General features: G+C 37.1%; 1 protein-coding gene across 9 annotated transcripts in view; it reads right to left on the bottom strand.

Moving 5' to 3' along the window:
- NUP98 (nucleoporin 98 and 96 precursor) overlaps window positions 1–17,352 on the bottom strand; it is a 100,938-nt gene that overhangs the window by 47,189 nt on the left and 36,397 nt on the right. For all 9 annotated transcript variants that reach the window (XM_007173645.2, XM_007173648.2, XM_057552382.1 and 6 more), the window contains 3 exons: window positions 14,087–14,227; window positions 7,145–7,278; window positions 4,217–4,404 (listed from right to left, as the gene is read on the bottom strand). In XM_007173645.2, coding sequence (XP_007173707.2) covers window positions 4,217–4,404; window positions 7,145–7,278; window positions 14,087–14,227 — 463 coding nt within the window. The remainder of the gene's footprint in view (window positions 1–4,216; window positions 4,405–7,144; window positions 7,279–14,086; window positions 14,228–17,352) is intronic.

Here is a 17,352-nt window from a genome sequence, read left to right as displayed (position 1 = left end):
CCACAGATTCTACAGAAATGAAAAAGACAGTAAGGATATTTTTAAACAACTTTATGCCAGTAAGTTTAGAATTTTAATGAGCTGAAATGAATATTATAAGAACATAACTTGTCAAAAGTGACTCAAAAAAATGAAAAAGCTGATGTCCTATAACTTTAAAGTCAATAATTAGAACAAAACACCTTACTACAAATAATACTTCAGACTTGTATCTTCACCAGTATCCAACATCTAATGGAAGGGGGGGAAAAAGGCCTATCTTACACAAAGTCTTCCAGAAAATAGAGGAAATGATACAATTTGTGAGGTCAGCCTAATTTTTATACCAAAACTGGGTAAGGAAATTATAAGACAGGAACATCCAAGCCAATCTAAATCAGGAACACAGAAGGCAAAAAAAATCCTGGACAAAATTTGACATGGTGAACTCTACAAGAAAGTAAGTTACCAAACACTATCAGGGCCTATGGAAAGGGCTTAGGAGCCAACGTGAAAGGGTCCCTTCTGGCCAAAGAGCGAACAACCTGGTGATCACAGAAAATACTAGCTGCAATGGATGGAAACACAGCAACAGGGGTGGGGTGGGGGGGAGGAGAGAAGATGGTTTAATTAAATGTTTCACATTAAGAACGTACAACTAAAAGACAAGGAACTAAATATGAAACATAAAAACAGTGTCAGGCAAATGTGAAGAGGACTGGAATCAGAAATATCAAGGTGAGACAGGTACAAGGAACAGACACAAGAAGCCAAAGAACAGAAAATTGTTGCACAATTTGTGAAAGCAAAACTGTGACTTTGAACACCAGATTTATTTCAACAATGAAATATTTCATAAGTAAAAACAAGTGACAGATTCATGTATATTTCGCCATATTTACGTCACTGCCCTCACTTGGCTTATAGGAATACAGCGATATAGGAATAAGAGTTACTTGTTTGAACTTGTATTGAACTTGTTTCCCACAACCTTGCTAAATTTATTTATTAGTTCAGAATTGACATACAGTAAACAGCACATACTAAATTGTACAATTCATTAAGTTTTGACATGTGTATACGCCAGTGAAACCATCATCACAATCAAGAAAAACAACATAGCCATAAACACCCAGAAGTCTCCTCATACACCTTGTAATCTCTCCTTTCTATCCCTCCAAGACCTCTCCCTCATGTCCAGGCAACAACTTGCACTTTCCAGTATTTTATATAAATGGGGCGGTGGGGGGAGAGACTATCTTGGTAAATACAAGACAGAATACCATTTGGTCAAGTCATGTTTGAAACAAACATTGAAAAAAAAACTGGAAAATAAAATTATATCCACTTGAAAAAATATATATGTGTATTTAAAACCAGAAACATCAAAATACTCCCTCTGCCTGACAGTCCTCCCTATCCCTCTTCAGTTTAAACAACACATCCTCAGAGAAGCTTTCCTTCATCATTCTGTTAGTCTCTCCTACAGTGGCAATCTCTACTTCTCCTGTCACTTGTCTCACTTGTGATTATTTTGTCAACATCTCTCTTCCCCCATAGTTTGTGACAGAGGAATGTGTCTTGTTCACAGCAACTAAGCCCGTGTGCCACAACTACTGAGCCCGTGAGCCACAACTACTGAAGCCCACGTGCCTAGAGCCTGTGCTCCACAACAAGAGAAGCAACCGCAATGAGAAGCCCATGCACCACAACGAAGAGTAGCCCCCGCTCGACGCAACTAGAAAAAGCCCACGCGCAGCAATGAAGACCCAACGCAGCCAAAAAAACAAAAACCCCCACAACACTGTAATCAACTGTATTTCAATAAGTTATTTAAAACTTAAAAAAAAATAAAGAATAAACACACATGCAAACGAACAAGCATATAACTTGAATAGAGAATCTGACTTAATATATCAAGGGTAGCATTTAAATTCCCTTGGGAATGGTGCAGTTTGTTTAACAAATGATGCTGGCATAACTGGCAGAAAAAATAAATAAATAAAAGAACATGTGGAGTTCTGACAAGAGAAAAGATGGGTAAAATTTAAAATAGGGTGGCCAGAGTAGTATTTACCGATGTGACATTTGAGTAAAGAGTAAGAGAGTTAGCTATTAGGATTTATGGGGAGAAGTGTTTTAGGCAAAGAGAACAATTGGAGCAACGATCCAAAGGCGATAGCATGCCTTTCTTGTCCTAACAGCAGCAAGGAGATTATAGTGGAGTAAACAGTGAAGACAGTAGTAGATGTGTTTACAGAGGTAATGGAACGTCAGTTCTTATAGGGCCTCATATGCCATTGTAAGGAATTCAGCTTTTACTGGGTGAAGTACAAACCACAATTGAGTTTTGGATAGAGAGTGACACGGTCTGACTTACACTTCAAAAGAATCACTGTTAGCTGTATTCTGAACAGAATGCAAAGGAACAAAGGTAAAAGCAAAAAGATCAGTTATGAGAATATTGCAGTAATTCAGTCAAGAGATGATGGTGCCTTGGGTCAAGGTAATTAGTAGCAGTGAAGGTGGTAAAACTGGTCAGATTCTGGATAATTTTTAAAGGCAGAACAAAGATTTGCTGATGGCTTAGATATGGGATGTATGAAAAAAGTTAATGATGCTTCCAAAATTTTTGGCCTGAACAACTAGAGTGATAGAAATGAAATTATCTGCAACAGGAAAGGCTTTGGGTGGAATAGCTTTAAGGTGGAAGATCAGTTCAGTTCTGGACAGATTAATTTTGAAATAAATGTCTATTAGACATGCAAGTGGAGATGTTGAGTAGGGCTGGATATTGGATATAAGAGTCTGGAGTTTGCGAGAGGGGGCCAGGCTGGAGATAAACGTTTGAGAATTAGACTACAGATGATCAAAAAGTCTTGAAATTAAATCACTTTGGGAGTGAGTAAAGATAATGTGATCAAGAACTGAGCCTAGGGGCACTCCAATTTTAAGAGGCCAGGAAGAAGAGGAACCAGCAAGGGAGACAGAAGGAGCAACCAGTAAGGTAGGAACAAAACTAGAAAGTGAGGGGTTCCTGGAAACCACATTTCCAGGAAAGTAAATCAAGGAAAAGTGACAGGTAAACCGTGTACTTCTGATACATCAAGTAAAGACTGTTGAGAGCAACACCACAGAAGTAGAAGCCAGGAAGGGGATACCATATTAACAGCAAAACGTGTGCTTTCCCACTCCAATCCTCTCTATTTGTATATCATATTTGTAGATCCTAAGACCTGGTGAAATTGCCCTGAAAGTTGTTGATCTGATGACTGGACTAAAAAGGGTGACTCTAAGCCCTTTTTATTTACTCTGTGCCGAACAATTTGCTAAATGCTGGGGACATAAACATGAATAATACACAGTCCCTGCCTTCAAAATAATCCAATGATGTTCTAAAGAAATGCATAAAATCGGACTTTCCATCTTTTCTTAAGCAGCTGCCCACCATACTTTTAAGAGAAAAAAAGGAGTGATAATTTTTTACACTTTATAACATTCATAGACTAAGAACTGTAAGAGATGAATTCCTACTTTTCCCCCCCAAAGCTTAAAAAAAAAAAAAAAAAAGCTTTCCTTTCTGATTAGAAAAGTATTCGGTATTTAAAAAAAGCCTCTGTGTGTGTTTAGCAATGCATCTAGAAAAATAAACAACTTAGAAATGAAATGCCCTGAAATTATATCTCCAGAAGTTAACTACTATTGACACTTTGGTATGTATTTTTCTTCAGTTTTTTCCATGTATATATATTAACACTCTAATAAGGCATGTTTGCATACTTTAAGTATAATTTTCAGTGTTTACCAACAACTCTTCTACATACTTTCCTGAATTTATTTTCAATGTAATTATTTATTATTATTTTATTATTTAATATCTATATGTGTAGGAATTAAAACAAATGTGTGTATACGTATATATATTTTTTCTTAACTAGTTTGGCCAATTTGAGTTGTAAGAAAACAGTGTCTTCTGCTTAAAATAATGTAAGCACTAGCTTATCAAAAACAAAACCAAATAACATGATATATGCAAAACTTGAAGCATGTTAACCAAAACATGTTTATGTTAACTATGATTATCCCTGGGAGTGAGCGAGTTATTTTTATTCTTCTTCATGACATTCTATACTTATCACATTAAGGAAAAAATGTATAACATTTGTAGCACATTTAAGTAAACAGTTTTACACTTAGTTTATATTAGTATTTTACATCTAATTTAACAGAAACTCACTTGGGCATGAATGCTCCATTGGCTAAGGATGGTTCATCGTCATCTAGCCCATCAAAGAGATGTGACTTGGCTGTGCCTGTTGTTTGTAAAGCCTTCGGTCGGACTCTGGTGGCAGGGCGGGGTGTCAGTTTATAATGTGTAGGTGTTGTGAGAGCCTTCTGGGCTGCTGGATTTGTTGGTTTCAATCTCTGAAAAACAAAAAAATCAAGGAAAGTTCTAGTTTAACTCAAATATGATATTGGCCTTAAAAATCGGAAGACCAGAGTTCACACCTCATCCCTGCCATTCACCTGCTAGATCCCTCTTGGAGTCTTGGCTCCCAAAACACAAGGATTTCCCACCCAACTTTGTATGTAAGTGTGAATGCTAATGTAACTGTCTTTATTTCTCTATAATTGATTTTCATTCATCTCCCCAGCCCCCATTTCAATGGGTTTGTCTGACTTGTTTCAAAATGTAATTGAGATACTGCATCTGAAGTGCTTTGTAAATCGAAATGTACTAACAGAATATATTAATATACCATGTGCACTTCTCTTCATCTTACAAAAGAGAATAGCCTGCAGTTGTTTTGCTTTCTAAAACAACGACGACAATATTTACATTCAATTTTAAGAAAATATAATACCAAAATAATTCTAAGCCTAATTACTTTTCAATTAAACCAAAAATCTTATCCTTCAAGAAAAAGTGAGACACAGCCATAAATATTCAACTTTTATGCAATCTACATCAATCTGAAAAAATTGATAGATATTAGCTTGCATTTATCCACCATTTAATAAACGCTGATAATTACCATGAGTCAAACACTAAGAATAAAAATAATACAATTGGGACTTCCCTGGTGGCGTAATGGTTAAAAATCCGTCTGCCAATGCAGGGGACATGGGTTCGAGCCCTGGCCCAGGAAGATCCCACATGCCGCAGAGCAACTAAGCCCGTGCGCCACAACTACTGAGCCTGCGCTCTAGAGCCCGCGAGCCACAACTACTGAGCCCACATGCCACAACTAATGAAGCCCATGTGCCTAGAGCCCATGCTTCGCAACAGGAGAAGCCACCGCAATGAGAAGCCCGCGCACCACAATGAAGAGTAGCCCCCACTCGCTGCAACTAGAGAAAGCCGGTGTGCAGCAACGAAGACCCAATGCAGCCAAAAATAAATAAATAAATAAATTTATTTAAAATAATAATAATAATACAATTACTCTCCCTGATATTTGAGGGTATTACAACTTAGTTGAGGAGACATACAACTAAATTAATTAGTCTTCAGGTTGGTTTTGATGGCACCTTTACTATGTCTCCATAGCATCTTCAGGATGTTATACATTTGTTTTCCTAAACAGTATACATGGGATTATATAACCACTTGAAACAACAATATCTAAAATATAAAACCCGTCACAGTTTATTCTTCTGTTCACAATGCAGACTGTTTACACTTCAGTAACAACAAACCTTCCCAAATCTCTTTTGTGATCTTTCACAACTCTGTGCCTTTGCTTGGAATGTCTTGACCTAGATCTACCAACTTCTACATATGTTCTCAAAAAAAGTTAAACCTTACCTCTTCTGAAAACCTTTATCAAACTCACCGAAGAATCTATGCTCTTCCCTCTGTGATATTTTTAAATTTTTATTAAGATAAAATTCACTAACATAAAATTCACCATTTTAATGCATATAATTCAGTTGAGTTTTAGTATATTTACAAGGCTGTACAACCACCAACCACTAAATTCCAGAACATTTCCCTCATTACAAAAAGAAATCCCGTGCCTCCCAATTCCTCTCTTTATCTCTCTTTTTTTTTTTTTAACATTCATTTATTTTATTATTTATTTATTTGGCTGTGTCGGATCCTAGTTGTGGCATGTGGGACTTTTTTAGTTGCAGCATGTGGAATCTAGTTCCCTGACCAGGGATCAAACCCGGGCCCCCAGCATTGGGAGTGCGGAGTCTTAGCCGCTGGACCACCAGGGAAGTCCCCTCTATCTCTTGGCAAGCATGTACTTTCTGTCTCTATGGATTTGCCTATTCTAGACATTTTATATAAATAGAATCATGTGGCCTTTGCGTTTGGCTTCTTTGACTTAGCATGTTTTCAAGATTCATCCATGTTGTAGCATGTATCATCACTTCATTCCTTTTTATGGCTGAATGATATTCCATTATATAGACATACAACATTGTGTTTATCCATTCATCAGTTGATGGGCTCATCTCTCTATTACTGCATATACTATACTAAAGCTGAGTAAATTTAAGCATGTACAGGTCTGATCTTCCTCACTAGATAGCAAGCTCTTAGAGAATAAATTCTTGTTTACTTTTATTAGGTATCCTCAGTGCTGAACACAATAACTAGTCAGACATAAATGGCTAAATAATTTCTGTATACTGAGCAACTTACTCTAATTCTCAACACTGAACAGAACTGCTATTCCCATTTTACAGATGAAACACATTCAGAGAGGCAAAAGGAGATGCCCAATATCTCACAGACTGTAAGTGGTAAAAAAGGATTAAACCAACCAAAGACTACTTTTAATGCCACAACACAGTGAGCAGAAGACTATTTCTAGAGCCTAAGAGATTAAGACAAAGCTATGTAGAAATCAGGAGAAAAAAATTTTGATTTGCCACTTAAGACATCATGATGTTAGAGAAATCAGCCTCTGTGAACCTTAGTTTGCTCAACTATAAAATGAGTATAATATCTGCCTCATATCAGGGCTGTTGGAGAGTCTCAGCCTTTACTTCCAGTTCAACACTTATTTCACTGTCATGCTGCCTTCCAGATACAAAAATAATTTACCCCCTGGCCTAGTGAAAAGCATAAATAATGTGTCTTAAAAGCTTAATTACACCTAAGTTTCTCCTACTCTGAGAACAGATTTTATAGAAACATCCTTAAACTTACCTCTTCTTTCTTCTTAGGGTCTGACATGGGATTCCGGAAGAGAGGAGAGTCTCCAAAAGGTGAGTATGTCAGACTATTGATGTGCTGTTGGAGAACAGCCTGCTGGGCAGCAGAAGCATTTGGATCTGTCAAAGCTTTTTAAAAAAAGAAAAGAAAAAGCAAGATGTCAGTCCAAGGATCCAGTGCCTTAAATCAAGAGAACTTGAGATTCTCTTCAAAATATTCAGACTCACTCAGTGGCATTACTGGTTGAGAGCAAAGGAGCAAACTGTGAAGAAAATCAACAATCAAATAATCTAAAAGGTCAAAGATATGTGGAACATTTCATAAGAGACAACACACATAAAATTTTACTTAGGTGTTCATTATTGCCAATAATCAAAGAAACGTAAACCTAAACAACCTTGAAGAAATTTTATATCTACCTCATTATCTATCAACGGCATAGCTATATAAAAAGAGATCAGTCTGACTTCTAGAAACACTGCAAATTGGTTTTAAAATGTCTAAAAGAAACAATATGGGGCTTCCCTGGTGGCCCAGTGGTTGAGAATCTGCCTGCCAATGAAGGGGACACGGGTTCGAGCCCTGGTCTGGGAAGATTCCACATGCCACGGAGCAACTAGGCCCGTGAGCCACAGTTACTGAGCCTGCGCGTCTGGAGCCTGTGCTCCGCAACAAGAGAGGCCGCGATAGTGAGAGGCCTGAGCACCGCGATGAGGAGTGGCCCCCGCTTGCCGCAACTAGAGAAAGCCCTCGCACAGAAACGAAGACCCAACACAGCCATAAATAAACAAAATTTAAAAAAAAATAATACCTAGCATATATACTAAAAAAAAAAAAAAAAAAAAGAATATGACAGTACACAGAGCAAGTACTGTTTTTATATTTTTTAACCTAATGATTTTAATCATGAAAATCTAACCCAAGGACTTAATTAAACTAGAAAGAAAATAAAGACATATTTGTAAGTGTTCACTGAATGTTATCTGTAATGGTCAAGACTTGGAAACAACCTATGTCCAACATTAACAGTTGTAAAAAGCATGATTCATCAACATGGTGGATTAAGTAGTTGTTAAAAATGACAATGTGGAAATAACAAAGTATCTTTGATTTAATTTAATAAGTAAAAAATTCCAGAATAAAAAATATTAAGTATACTGAGAATATAGAGGAAGAGGGTAGCAAATGAAAATGAAAATGGCTGTTAAGGCATCCTTATTTTACTATTTGCATTTGATATTCATATTACATTTAAGTACAAATTGAAAGGAAAAAAAGATCACCCCATTTTCTTTCAAAGTGTAAGAACAGGGCTTCCCTGGTGGCGCAGTGGTTAAGAATCCGCCTGTCAATGCAAGGGACACAGGTTTGAGGCCTGGTCTGGGAAGATCCCACATGCCACTGAGCAACTGAGCCCGTGCGCCACAACTGCTGAGCCTGCGCTCTAGAGCCCGCAAGCCACAACTACTGAGTCTGTGTGCTGCGACTACTGAAGCCTGCACGCCTAGAGCCCGTGCTCCGCAACAAGAGAAGCCACCGCAAAATGAGAAGCCCGCACACAGCACCAAAGAGTAGCCCCTGCTTGCTGCAACCAGAGAAAGCCTGCGCACAGCAACAAAGACCCAACACAGCCAAAAAAATAAATAAATAAATAAAATAAAGAAATAGGAAAAAAAAAGTGTAAGAACAAACGTCATCAGACAGGAACAATTGTACACAGTAAAAAGAAAACAGTAACAAAAAAATCTGCACTGTACACTGATTGATGAAGAAACCTCTTCGCAAGACAAATATTTCAAAAAAAAATACTGATAAAAAAATCAGGGCTTCCCTGGTGGCGCAGTGGTTGAGAGTCTGCCTGCCAATGCAGGGGACACGGGTTCGAGCCCTGGTCTGGGAAGATCCCACATGCCGCGGAGCGGCTGGGCCCGTGAGCCACAATTACTGAGCTTGCGCATCCGGAGCCTGTGCTCGGCAACGAGAGAGGCCACGATGGTGAGAGGCCCGCGCACCGCGATGAAGAGTGGCCCCCACTTGCCACAACTAGAGAAAGCCCTCGCACAGAAACGAAGACCCAACACAGCCATAAATAATAAAATAAATAAATAAATAGATAGATGGATAGATAGGTAGAAATGACAAAAAAAAAACAAAACAAAACAAAAAAAAACTTAAAAAAAAATCAAATCACACAAGTTACTTCAGAAATAAAAATACTTTTTCCTTTATAAAGATTTAAAATAAGGCTAAAGCCAACATGTAATAAGATAATCCACAGAAAAGAAGTGCCACCAACAAAAAATTTTGAAAAATTTAATACAATGGAGCAGAGTGGTGGGTGGGGGAGTGGAGAGACAATAGCAGCATCAACAACAAACCCAAAACAGACAGTTAAAATAAAATTAATGAAAAGGGGTAGATCCACCGTAGTCAAATTAAGCATTCTTAAAACTGGATGTATTCACTAAATACTAAAACACTGTATGTTGATATTTTAGGAGAGAGTACAAATTTGCTCAGGATTGTGAAACCCAGAGGAGATGTCAATTTAATGATCATATAGTAAATCATCTGTATTCATAAAGTTCCTAAATCCAATTTAAGACTACTGGTGAGAAAAAAATACAGAAAAGTAGCCACCCAATAACATAATGTTGTTCTGTGGACTATTCAATAAGACTAAAAAAACCCTGGATATTTTTAATGAACTCTAATATTCACTAGTCAGTTTGTTACCTGACAGCCAATTATACATTAAAAAAACACTGATCAGGGACTTCCCTGGTGGTCCAGTGGTAAAGAATCCACCTTCTAATGCAGGGGACGCAGGTTCGCTCCCTGGTCGGGGAACCAAGATCCCACATGCCGCAGGGCAAGTAAGCCTGCGCGCCACAACTACTGAGCTCGCGTGCCTCAATGAGAGAGCCTGCGTGCCGCAAACCACAGAGCCCACGTGCCCTGGAGCCCACACACTACAACTCGAGAGAGAAAAACCTGCACCCCACAACTAGAGAGAAGCCCACGCGCAGCAACGAAAGATCCCGTGTGCTGCAACTAAGACCCAACATAGCCAAATAAATAAATAAATAAATAAATGTTTAAAAATAAATTAATTAATTAAAAAAAAAACACTGACCGGCACTAGCCGATCCCACCATTTAACAAGTATAGGTCACCCCTCCTGGGTATGTCAAATAAAAACTTCCTCAACAAATTCAAACATACATAATTAGGAAAGTGTGTGAGGATGTCTTTATCTCTGTATGTTTAAATATGAAATCTTCTCTGTTAACTGAATTATTTCAAATAAAATACAGAAAAGAGTGCTGATAAGTTAGCAAAAATAAGAGAATAAGCAAGCATAAGCGTTAGTTAAGCTATCATTTACTGGTGTTATATTCAGTTCTGGTCATAATAATTTGAAAACATACTGAAAAACCATATCATGACCAAATGATTAAACAGATAGAAAAAAGGTATAAAAATCAAGTCTTCTGAGACCAGAAGAAATTGATACTTTATCTGAAAGAAAGGCAATAGGTTACCACAAAGAAACTGTAGGAGACTGATTTTGCTTGGCTTTAGGAGGTAGAAGTAGAACCATCAGGTGGAAATTCTATAAAGGCAGGTTTTGGTTTCTAAACAACCTGAACAAAACAATGGACTGGATGAACCTGTAAGGAAGCCACCATAGCTGAGGCTTTTAAGTAATGGACTCCCACAAGCTCTAAAGCACCTTATAACTAAGACCCTGTGATGCAAAGATGTATATTCTAAATCAATACAACTATATTTAAATGAGCAGAAACACTACTGTATATAACTGTAATATCAAATTCATGTCAGGAACTTTTAATTGGCTTTGGGAAAAGATGGATTATTAAAAACCATTCAAAAGCTATCTATGTAAATAGCAGGTTATGGTATTTATGCTACCTCCTACTAAAATCAAAACTAAGGGAAAAAAAAAGAAAAAAAAAAAAGAAAAAAAAAACTAAGGAAAACAAATAAAATTTGAATATAATTTTATGATAAAACTGATTCTAATTTTCACAGAGAAATTAGAGTTCTAATTCACCTCTGCTAGCTCCAAAGACCTAATTAAAATCTATGGAAAAAACAAATTAAAATATCTACACAGCCCACAATGACAAAGAATAGGAAGGTAGTAAATGAACAGATGAGAAAATATAACAAATGCCTAGAAGAAAGAAGTGGACAAGCAGGAGAGAGTAAACCATACCTTGGAGTACACTCAAAGGGGATTACAGCCAAAAGGGGGGACTATCTGCCTGAAGCACAGAAAGCTGAGAGATTCAAGAAGACTAAATTTGATGAACGGAGACTGTGGAAGGAGAGAAGACCCAATGCAAAGCATATATACAGAACAACTACTATACCCTATCATCCTCCTAATCCCTGATGCTCAACAGATAAGTCAAAATATCAGAGAGAGTTCCTCTGATGAAATCAAGTTAACAAGGGCAACAAGGGGACCTGTATCATCCCAGAGCTAAGAATGTGATATTCTAACATTTAGAGGACCCTTGGCTAATAGCTGGTTCCTGGGCTACTTATCAAATGAAATCTACTGATGAAAAAGCTCTACCCAGATACACAAGTTGCCAGTGAGATTTTTATTATTTTATTCTTAAATATGACTGGAAAGCATCACTGAGTATTAAAGAATAGGCTCAAAACAAAAATAATCCTGAAAATTTAAGGAACAGAAGAATTCTAAAAAAAATTTTAATGCCAATTAAATTCAGAGTTTCAAGAAAAAAACTGCATCTAAGAACTGGATGCTTAAAAAAAGGAACTTCCAGAGAATGAGAAAGACAATAAAAAAAAATCCAGAAGGATGATTCAGAAGACAATTAAAAAAAAACTTCTAGAAAGTAGAAACATGGGTGAAAAAAATCAAATGTTAAGACAGAAAAGGTCTAGGAATTCCCTGGTGGTCCAGCGGTTAGGACTTGGTGCTCTCACTGCTGGGGCCCAGGGTCAATCCCTGGTCGGGGAACTAAGATGCCGCATGCCTCGTGGCGTGGCCAAAAAAGAAAAAAGAAAAGATCTAAGCAAATCACTGAAATTTCAGAACAAAGGGATAATCCTAAATGGCTGTGGGCCTGGGGGGAACAAGTCTCAAGAATCAGAAAGGCATTAGACTTCTTATCAGAAATGGTTAATCCAAGAAGTATCGTCAAAGTTCTGAGGGCGAATTATTTTCAGACCAGAATTCCATAACATTAAAGTGTGTGGAACAAATGAAGATGTTTTCAGAACTGTAAGTAGTCAAAGTTTACCTTTCATATCCATGTTACTTGAAGACACATTCCAGAAAATTCAGGAAATAGATAAAGAGGAAAACCCTATATCCAGGACACAGCAGTCCCCACTGAGTAGACTTGAAGGGAATATACTAGAGCAATGCTGAAGGCCTAGGGAGTAATCAGAGTTCATACTGCTGCAGGAGGACAGAGAGATCAAAGAATGAGGTATCCAGGGTAAAAGAATTCTAATACCACCCTTAAGAATTTGGACTAGTGTTAAGGTGATAAGGGCAGGTAATGTAATGCAAGGGAAAAAAATAATTAGAAGTTCCAGGAGAAAGAAAACGCTGTATGAGAAAAGATTACTTGGGTAAGTAGCAATATTTTCAGTTATAATAAAATGCTATGTTCATTTGAAACTTTTAAATTATTCTTTCCCCAAAGAAAAGAAGACAGTAATTATTAGGAGAGAGTACTTTATCAACACAAAAATATAAAAAGGGCAAAGAAATGAGAGAAAAAGAAGGGTAAGGAAGAGCATTATTAGCCTTACTTGACCAAGGGGACTCAAAAAATACTATCTCCTAGTTGACAGAGTAAGAAAAAGTATGTAAGGACATGGCTTAAATTTGCAAAGTTTGTAAGGACATGGAAATTTGCATGGCTTCTCAAAATGTGAAACATGGATCATGATAGTACAGGAGATGAATTTAATGGTACAGAGACTCACTCCTTCCTTCTCTCCTTCCATCCATCCATCCATCCATCCATCCATCCATCCATCCATCTCAGTTACTCTATATCTGCCAGGTGACATCAGTTTTTTATTTTTGGTAAAACATAGTTTTCTTTAAAAAAAAAGATATTTAAGTTACAAAGTAAGTTAATTTTAAATTAGAAATAATAACAAAGGTGGCAGGCAGATATCACAAAAACTAGGAAGGGGTATTCAAACGAATGAAGTATGAAAAACACTTTAATAGATAAAACTAAACTTGTGGGGGACTTCCCTGGTGGCGCAGTGGATAAGACTCTGCGCTCCCAATGCAGGGGGTCCGGGTTCGATCCCTGGTCAGGGAACTAGATCTCACATGCATGCTGCAACTAAGAGTTTGCATGCCACAACTAAGGAGCTGGCAGACGCAACTAAAGAGCCCACGAGCCACAACTAAGACCTGGCACAACCAAATAAATAATTAATTTTTAAAAAAAGTCTCAAATCCAGCTACAACAACAACAACAACAAACCCTAAACTTAGGGAATTTAGTAAACAGATATATTGGGAGAAGTGAATAAAAAACAGAGGTGATAACTGAGCTAAATTCTCATCTACCATTAACAAGTTAAATATTGATCTATGTAGACTTAAGCAAAACACAGCAATATAAGCACATCATTTAGAGATATAAACTTACTTATACGCCAGATGAATTAAAAGCTGTAACAAAAGTGGTTTCTTTGGGGGAGTAAACCTAGGAGTGGGGAAGCGGGGAAGGCCAGGACCTATTATAAGCCCTTCTGCACTACATGATTGTTTAATGACCTGTGTGTATATACCGCTTCGGTAGGGATGGGATAGGGTGGGGTGGAAAATCCAGTCAGCAAATTAAGTATTAGCAAGAAATAAACTGAGTAAAGGCTTCTAAAGTAACTGACACTTACCTACTGGGGCCTGGGGGGCTCCGAAGCCCAAAGTGGCTGTCGTAGTATTAAATCCAGGGGCCCCAAAGGCTCCTGTACCAAGAGGCCCTCCGATCTTAGGTTGGTTGTTCCCAAACAAAGATGCCTGTCCAGCACCAAGAGCTATGGAGACAAGAGGAAAGAAAAAGCGCCACAGTAGATTCTTTGAATGTTACGCCAGAGGTCAGTTACTTAAAAATGTAATACATTTGGAAACTTCATAATAACCACTCATTTCAACAAAAAATCTAATACAGTAAATGCTAACTATATGCCAAGAACTGTGTTGAGTACATCATATATATCATAGGCAAAATACTTAACCTCTCTGTGCTTCAGTTTCCTCAACTATAACATGAGATAATAATACATAGCTTAGATATTTATCCTACAATTAAAATAAACACATATTAAGCACTGAAGAGGTCTGGTAGATACTAACATTCATTAAATATTAACTACTATCATCTCATTTAACCTTCACAAGCCTGAAGCAGGAACTACTGTCCCTATTTCACAGAAGAGAAAATGGAGGGTTTAATAATTAGCTCAATGTCACAAACGTAGTAAGTGGTGAAACCAGAGTTCACACCTCGATGCATCTGACAATACAACCAGGGCTCTTAATTGCTACTCTATAGTAAAACACATTTCTAAAGAATTTTAAAATTGTCAATTCTCCTTTAATTTCAATATCTGCAAATCAAAATACTCAACTGAACCAAGTAAAACGTCATCTTTTTGACTAACATGCAGGCTATAGAAAACCAAATCCAATATATCTTCTTTGAAGAGCAAAAAGTAACACTTTGAAGTATGCCGTCTCATGAAAACTATTTCTGACAATTTTTTTGTTTGTTTTATAAAAAGCTGAATGCCTTGTGATGAGGTTACTAAACAGATTCAAGTTTCAGCCTAAATCTGTGGATGGAATAAGAACTTATTTTCACCAGGGAGAAGGCCGCTGCAGAAACCTGTAATGTTTTAAAGCTTAAGGAATCTTGCTTATGGACCGTGTTGTTGGCAATGATTTTTAAAGTGTAAAGTGGGAAGAATTTAGTTTTTTTAGGATAAGTTATTGGCATAAGTTAAAAACATTTTTCCATCCCTCCCCCCACCCCAAAGAAAAAGTTAATGGCAATTTGGAAGATCTGAAGTTCTTTTTAACATACCAATGTTTCTTGACAGAGATACGGTTTACCAGGAAAATCACTTCAAACATATAATACTTGGAGGTCAAAAATATCGAATGGAAACTGTCTTGAGATTGCAACCCCAAAAAAAGGATAGGAAGTTTACACTCAGAGAATGCATACAATACAAATTAATGAGGGTGACTCCTAAATGAACAAAACATCCCTTAACTGTCCAACTCTCACTAATAATAATAAGATAAAAATATAGCAATGGGATTATTTCATCTTAAAAAACCCAGCTTTGAAACAGGGAATAAGACTTCTTTTAAAGTTCCAACCCATTAGAAACTGGTGAAAACTCCAAGAAAAACTAAAGTTATATTACTCCCTTTTTAAAAAAATTTGTTTATTTATTTTTGGCTGCGTTGGGTCTTCATTGCTGCATGCGGGCTTTCTCTAGTTGTGGCAAGTGGGGGCTACTCTTCGTTGTGGTGCGCGGGCTTCTCATTGCAGTGGCTCCTCTTGTCGTGGAGCACAGGCTCTAGGCGCACGGGCTCAGTAGTTGTGGCTCGTGGGCTTTAGAGCACAGGCTCAGTTGTGGCGCACGGGCTTAGTTGCTCCGCGGCATGTGGGATCTTCCCGGACCAGGGCTCGAACCCGTGTCCCCTGCGTTGGCAGGCAGGTTCTTAACCACTGGACCCCCAGGGAAGTCCCTATATTACTCCCTTAAAGGACATAGTTTACAGTAAAAATTTCAGGATTCTTTTTTTTTCCCCTAGAGAACAAAACCTCCTTACCCCTAAACAAAAGGTTTAGATGAAACCTGAATATATAAAATGGATAAAAATTTGTTCTGGATGGGTGTGTATTTGCATTAGCCCTGAAGGAAGAATCATGAAACAGTCTAAAAATCACTATATTTCAATAACCTACAAAATAATAACATATGTATTTTATCCAGATCAGTCTTATATTATGCACAAATGGCTTTTTATACTTAGTGAAAGGACTTACACAAGTTGAGGGACATTCTGATGTATAATAATGTCAATCTATGAATTGTGTTATATTTACAGGTAGTTGTAGGAGTCATAAGGAAGATATACTGGTGGCACCATGGTAACAGTGGTCCTAAAAACTCCAAGGATGCTCAAAGAATAAATAAAAATGGTTATACCTCATTGAGATTTTCTAATAAATGTTAGAATTTAATTTTATCTATGGTACCTATTAGCTTTGGGTAGATTTTTCTGTGTATATCTTAGTGTAACAAACTTTACTAGATGTACCCTTAAACTTACGACTTCATGGAAAATTTTAAGAACTAAAACTTCTTAGTATTGTTACTAATAACTACCAAGAAAATGGCATACTACTGATAGTGCTAATGATAGTTAATACCTGTGTGAAACAAGAAACTGATGCACCCATGATTTAATCATACACCAAAGGATAATATAAAACATTTTACACTAAGATTGGTCACTTAAATCTAGGTGTACAAAAAATTTATGTATTTGTACACTTAAGGTTTCTATAGTCTACTACTCATGAAGTACCCAAAGGCCTATGTTACATGAAAATGTACTTCTGTTGAGGTATGAGTTTGAATCTGTATCATTCAAAACAAGAAGCTATCTACATAGGAATACCCACTTACCTAATGTGCCCCTAAAACACAGTCCAAAGCTACAATGTTATCCTAATTGTGATATCATGAAATGCAGAATTCATTAATGTGGGTATTTATATCTGATAGTCTCCAGACACATTCCTCTCAGAGCCAAAAGTCTGCTTTAGCCAAAGAATTTCAATAGTGTGTACTCAGTGATTCACAATTCTTGTTTCTCTACATGATCTATTGCTGCTAAGGTTGGGGGTGTAAAATTCTTTATTAATTGTATTTGGCTTTTAGTTTATATGGGCAAAGCATGAATTAGGATTATATAACAGCAGTGAAAATGAGATTTATCATTTGTGAGGTACAACTGTTCAAGGAAAACCGAATATATTCAAATAAATAAACAGGTTGAGGTATTACATTATTGTGGGACAGAAGACAACAGCATCAGGAAAAAAGTTATAGACCACTTTATAATCTTACACTACAGA

Source organism: Balaenoptera acutorostrata, chromosome 9 (genome assembly GCF_949987535.1).
Source record: "Balaenoptera acutorostrata chromosome 9, mBalAcu1.1, whole genome shotgun sequence".
Taxonomy (NCBI): domain Eukaryota; kingdom Metazoa; phylum Chordata; class Mammalia; order Artiodactyla; family Balaenopteridae; genus Balaenoptera; species Balaenoptera acutorostrata.
This window is presented reverse-complemented; position numbering and strand designations above follow the sequence as displayed.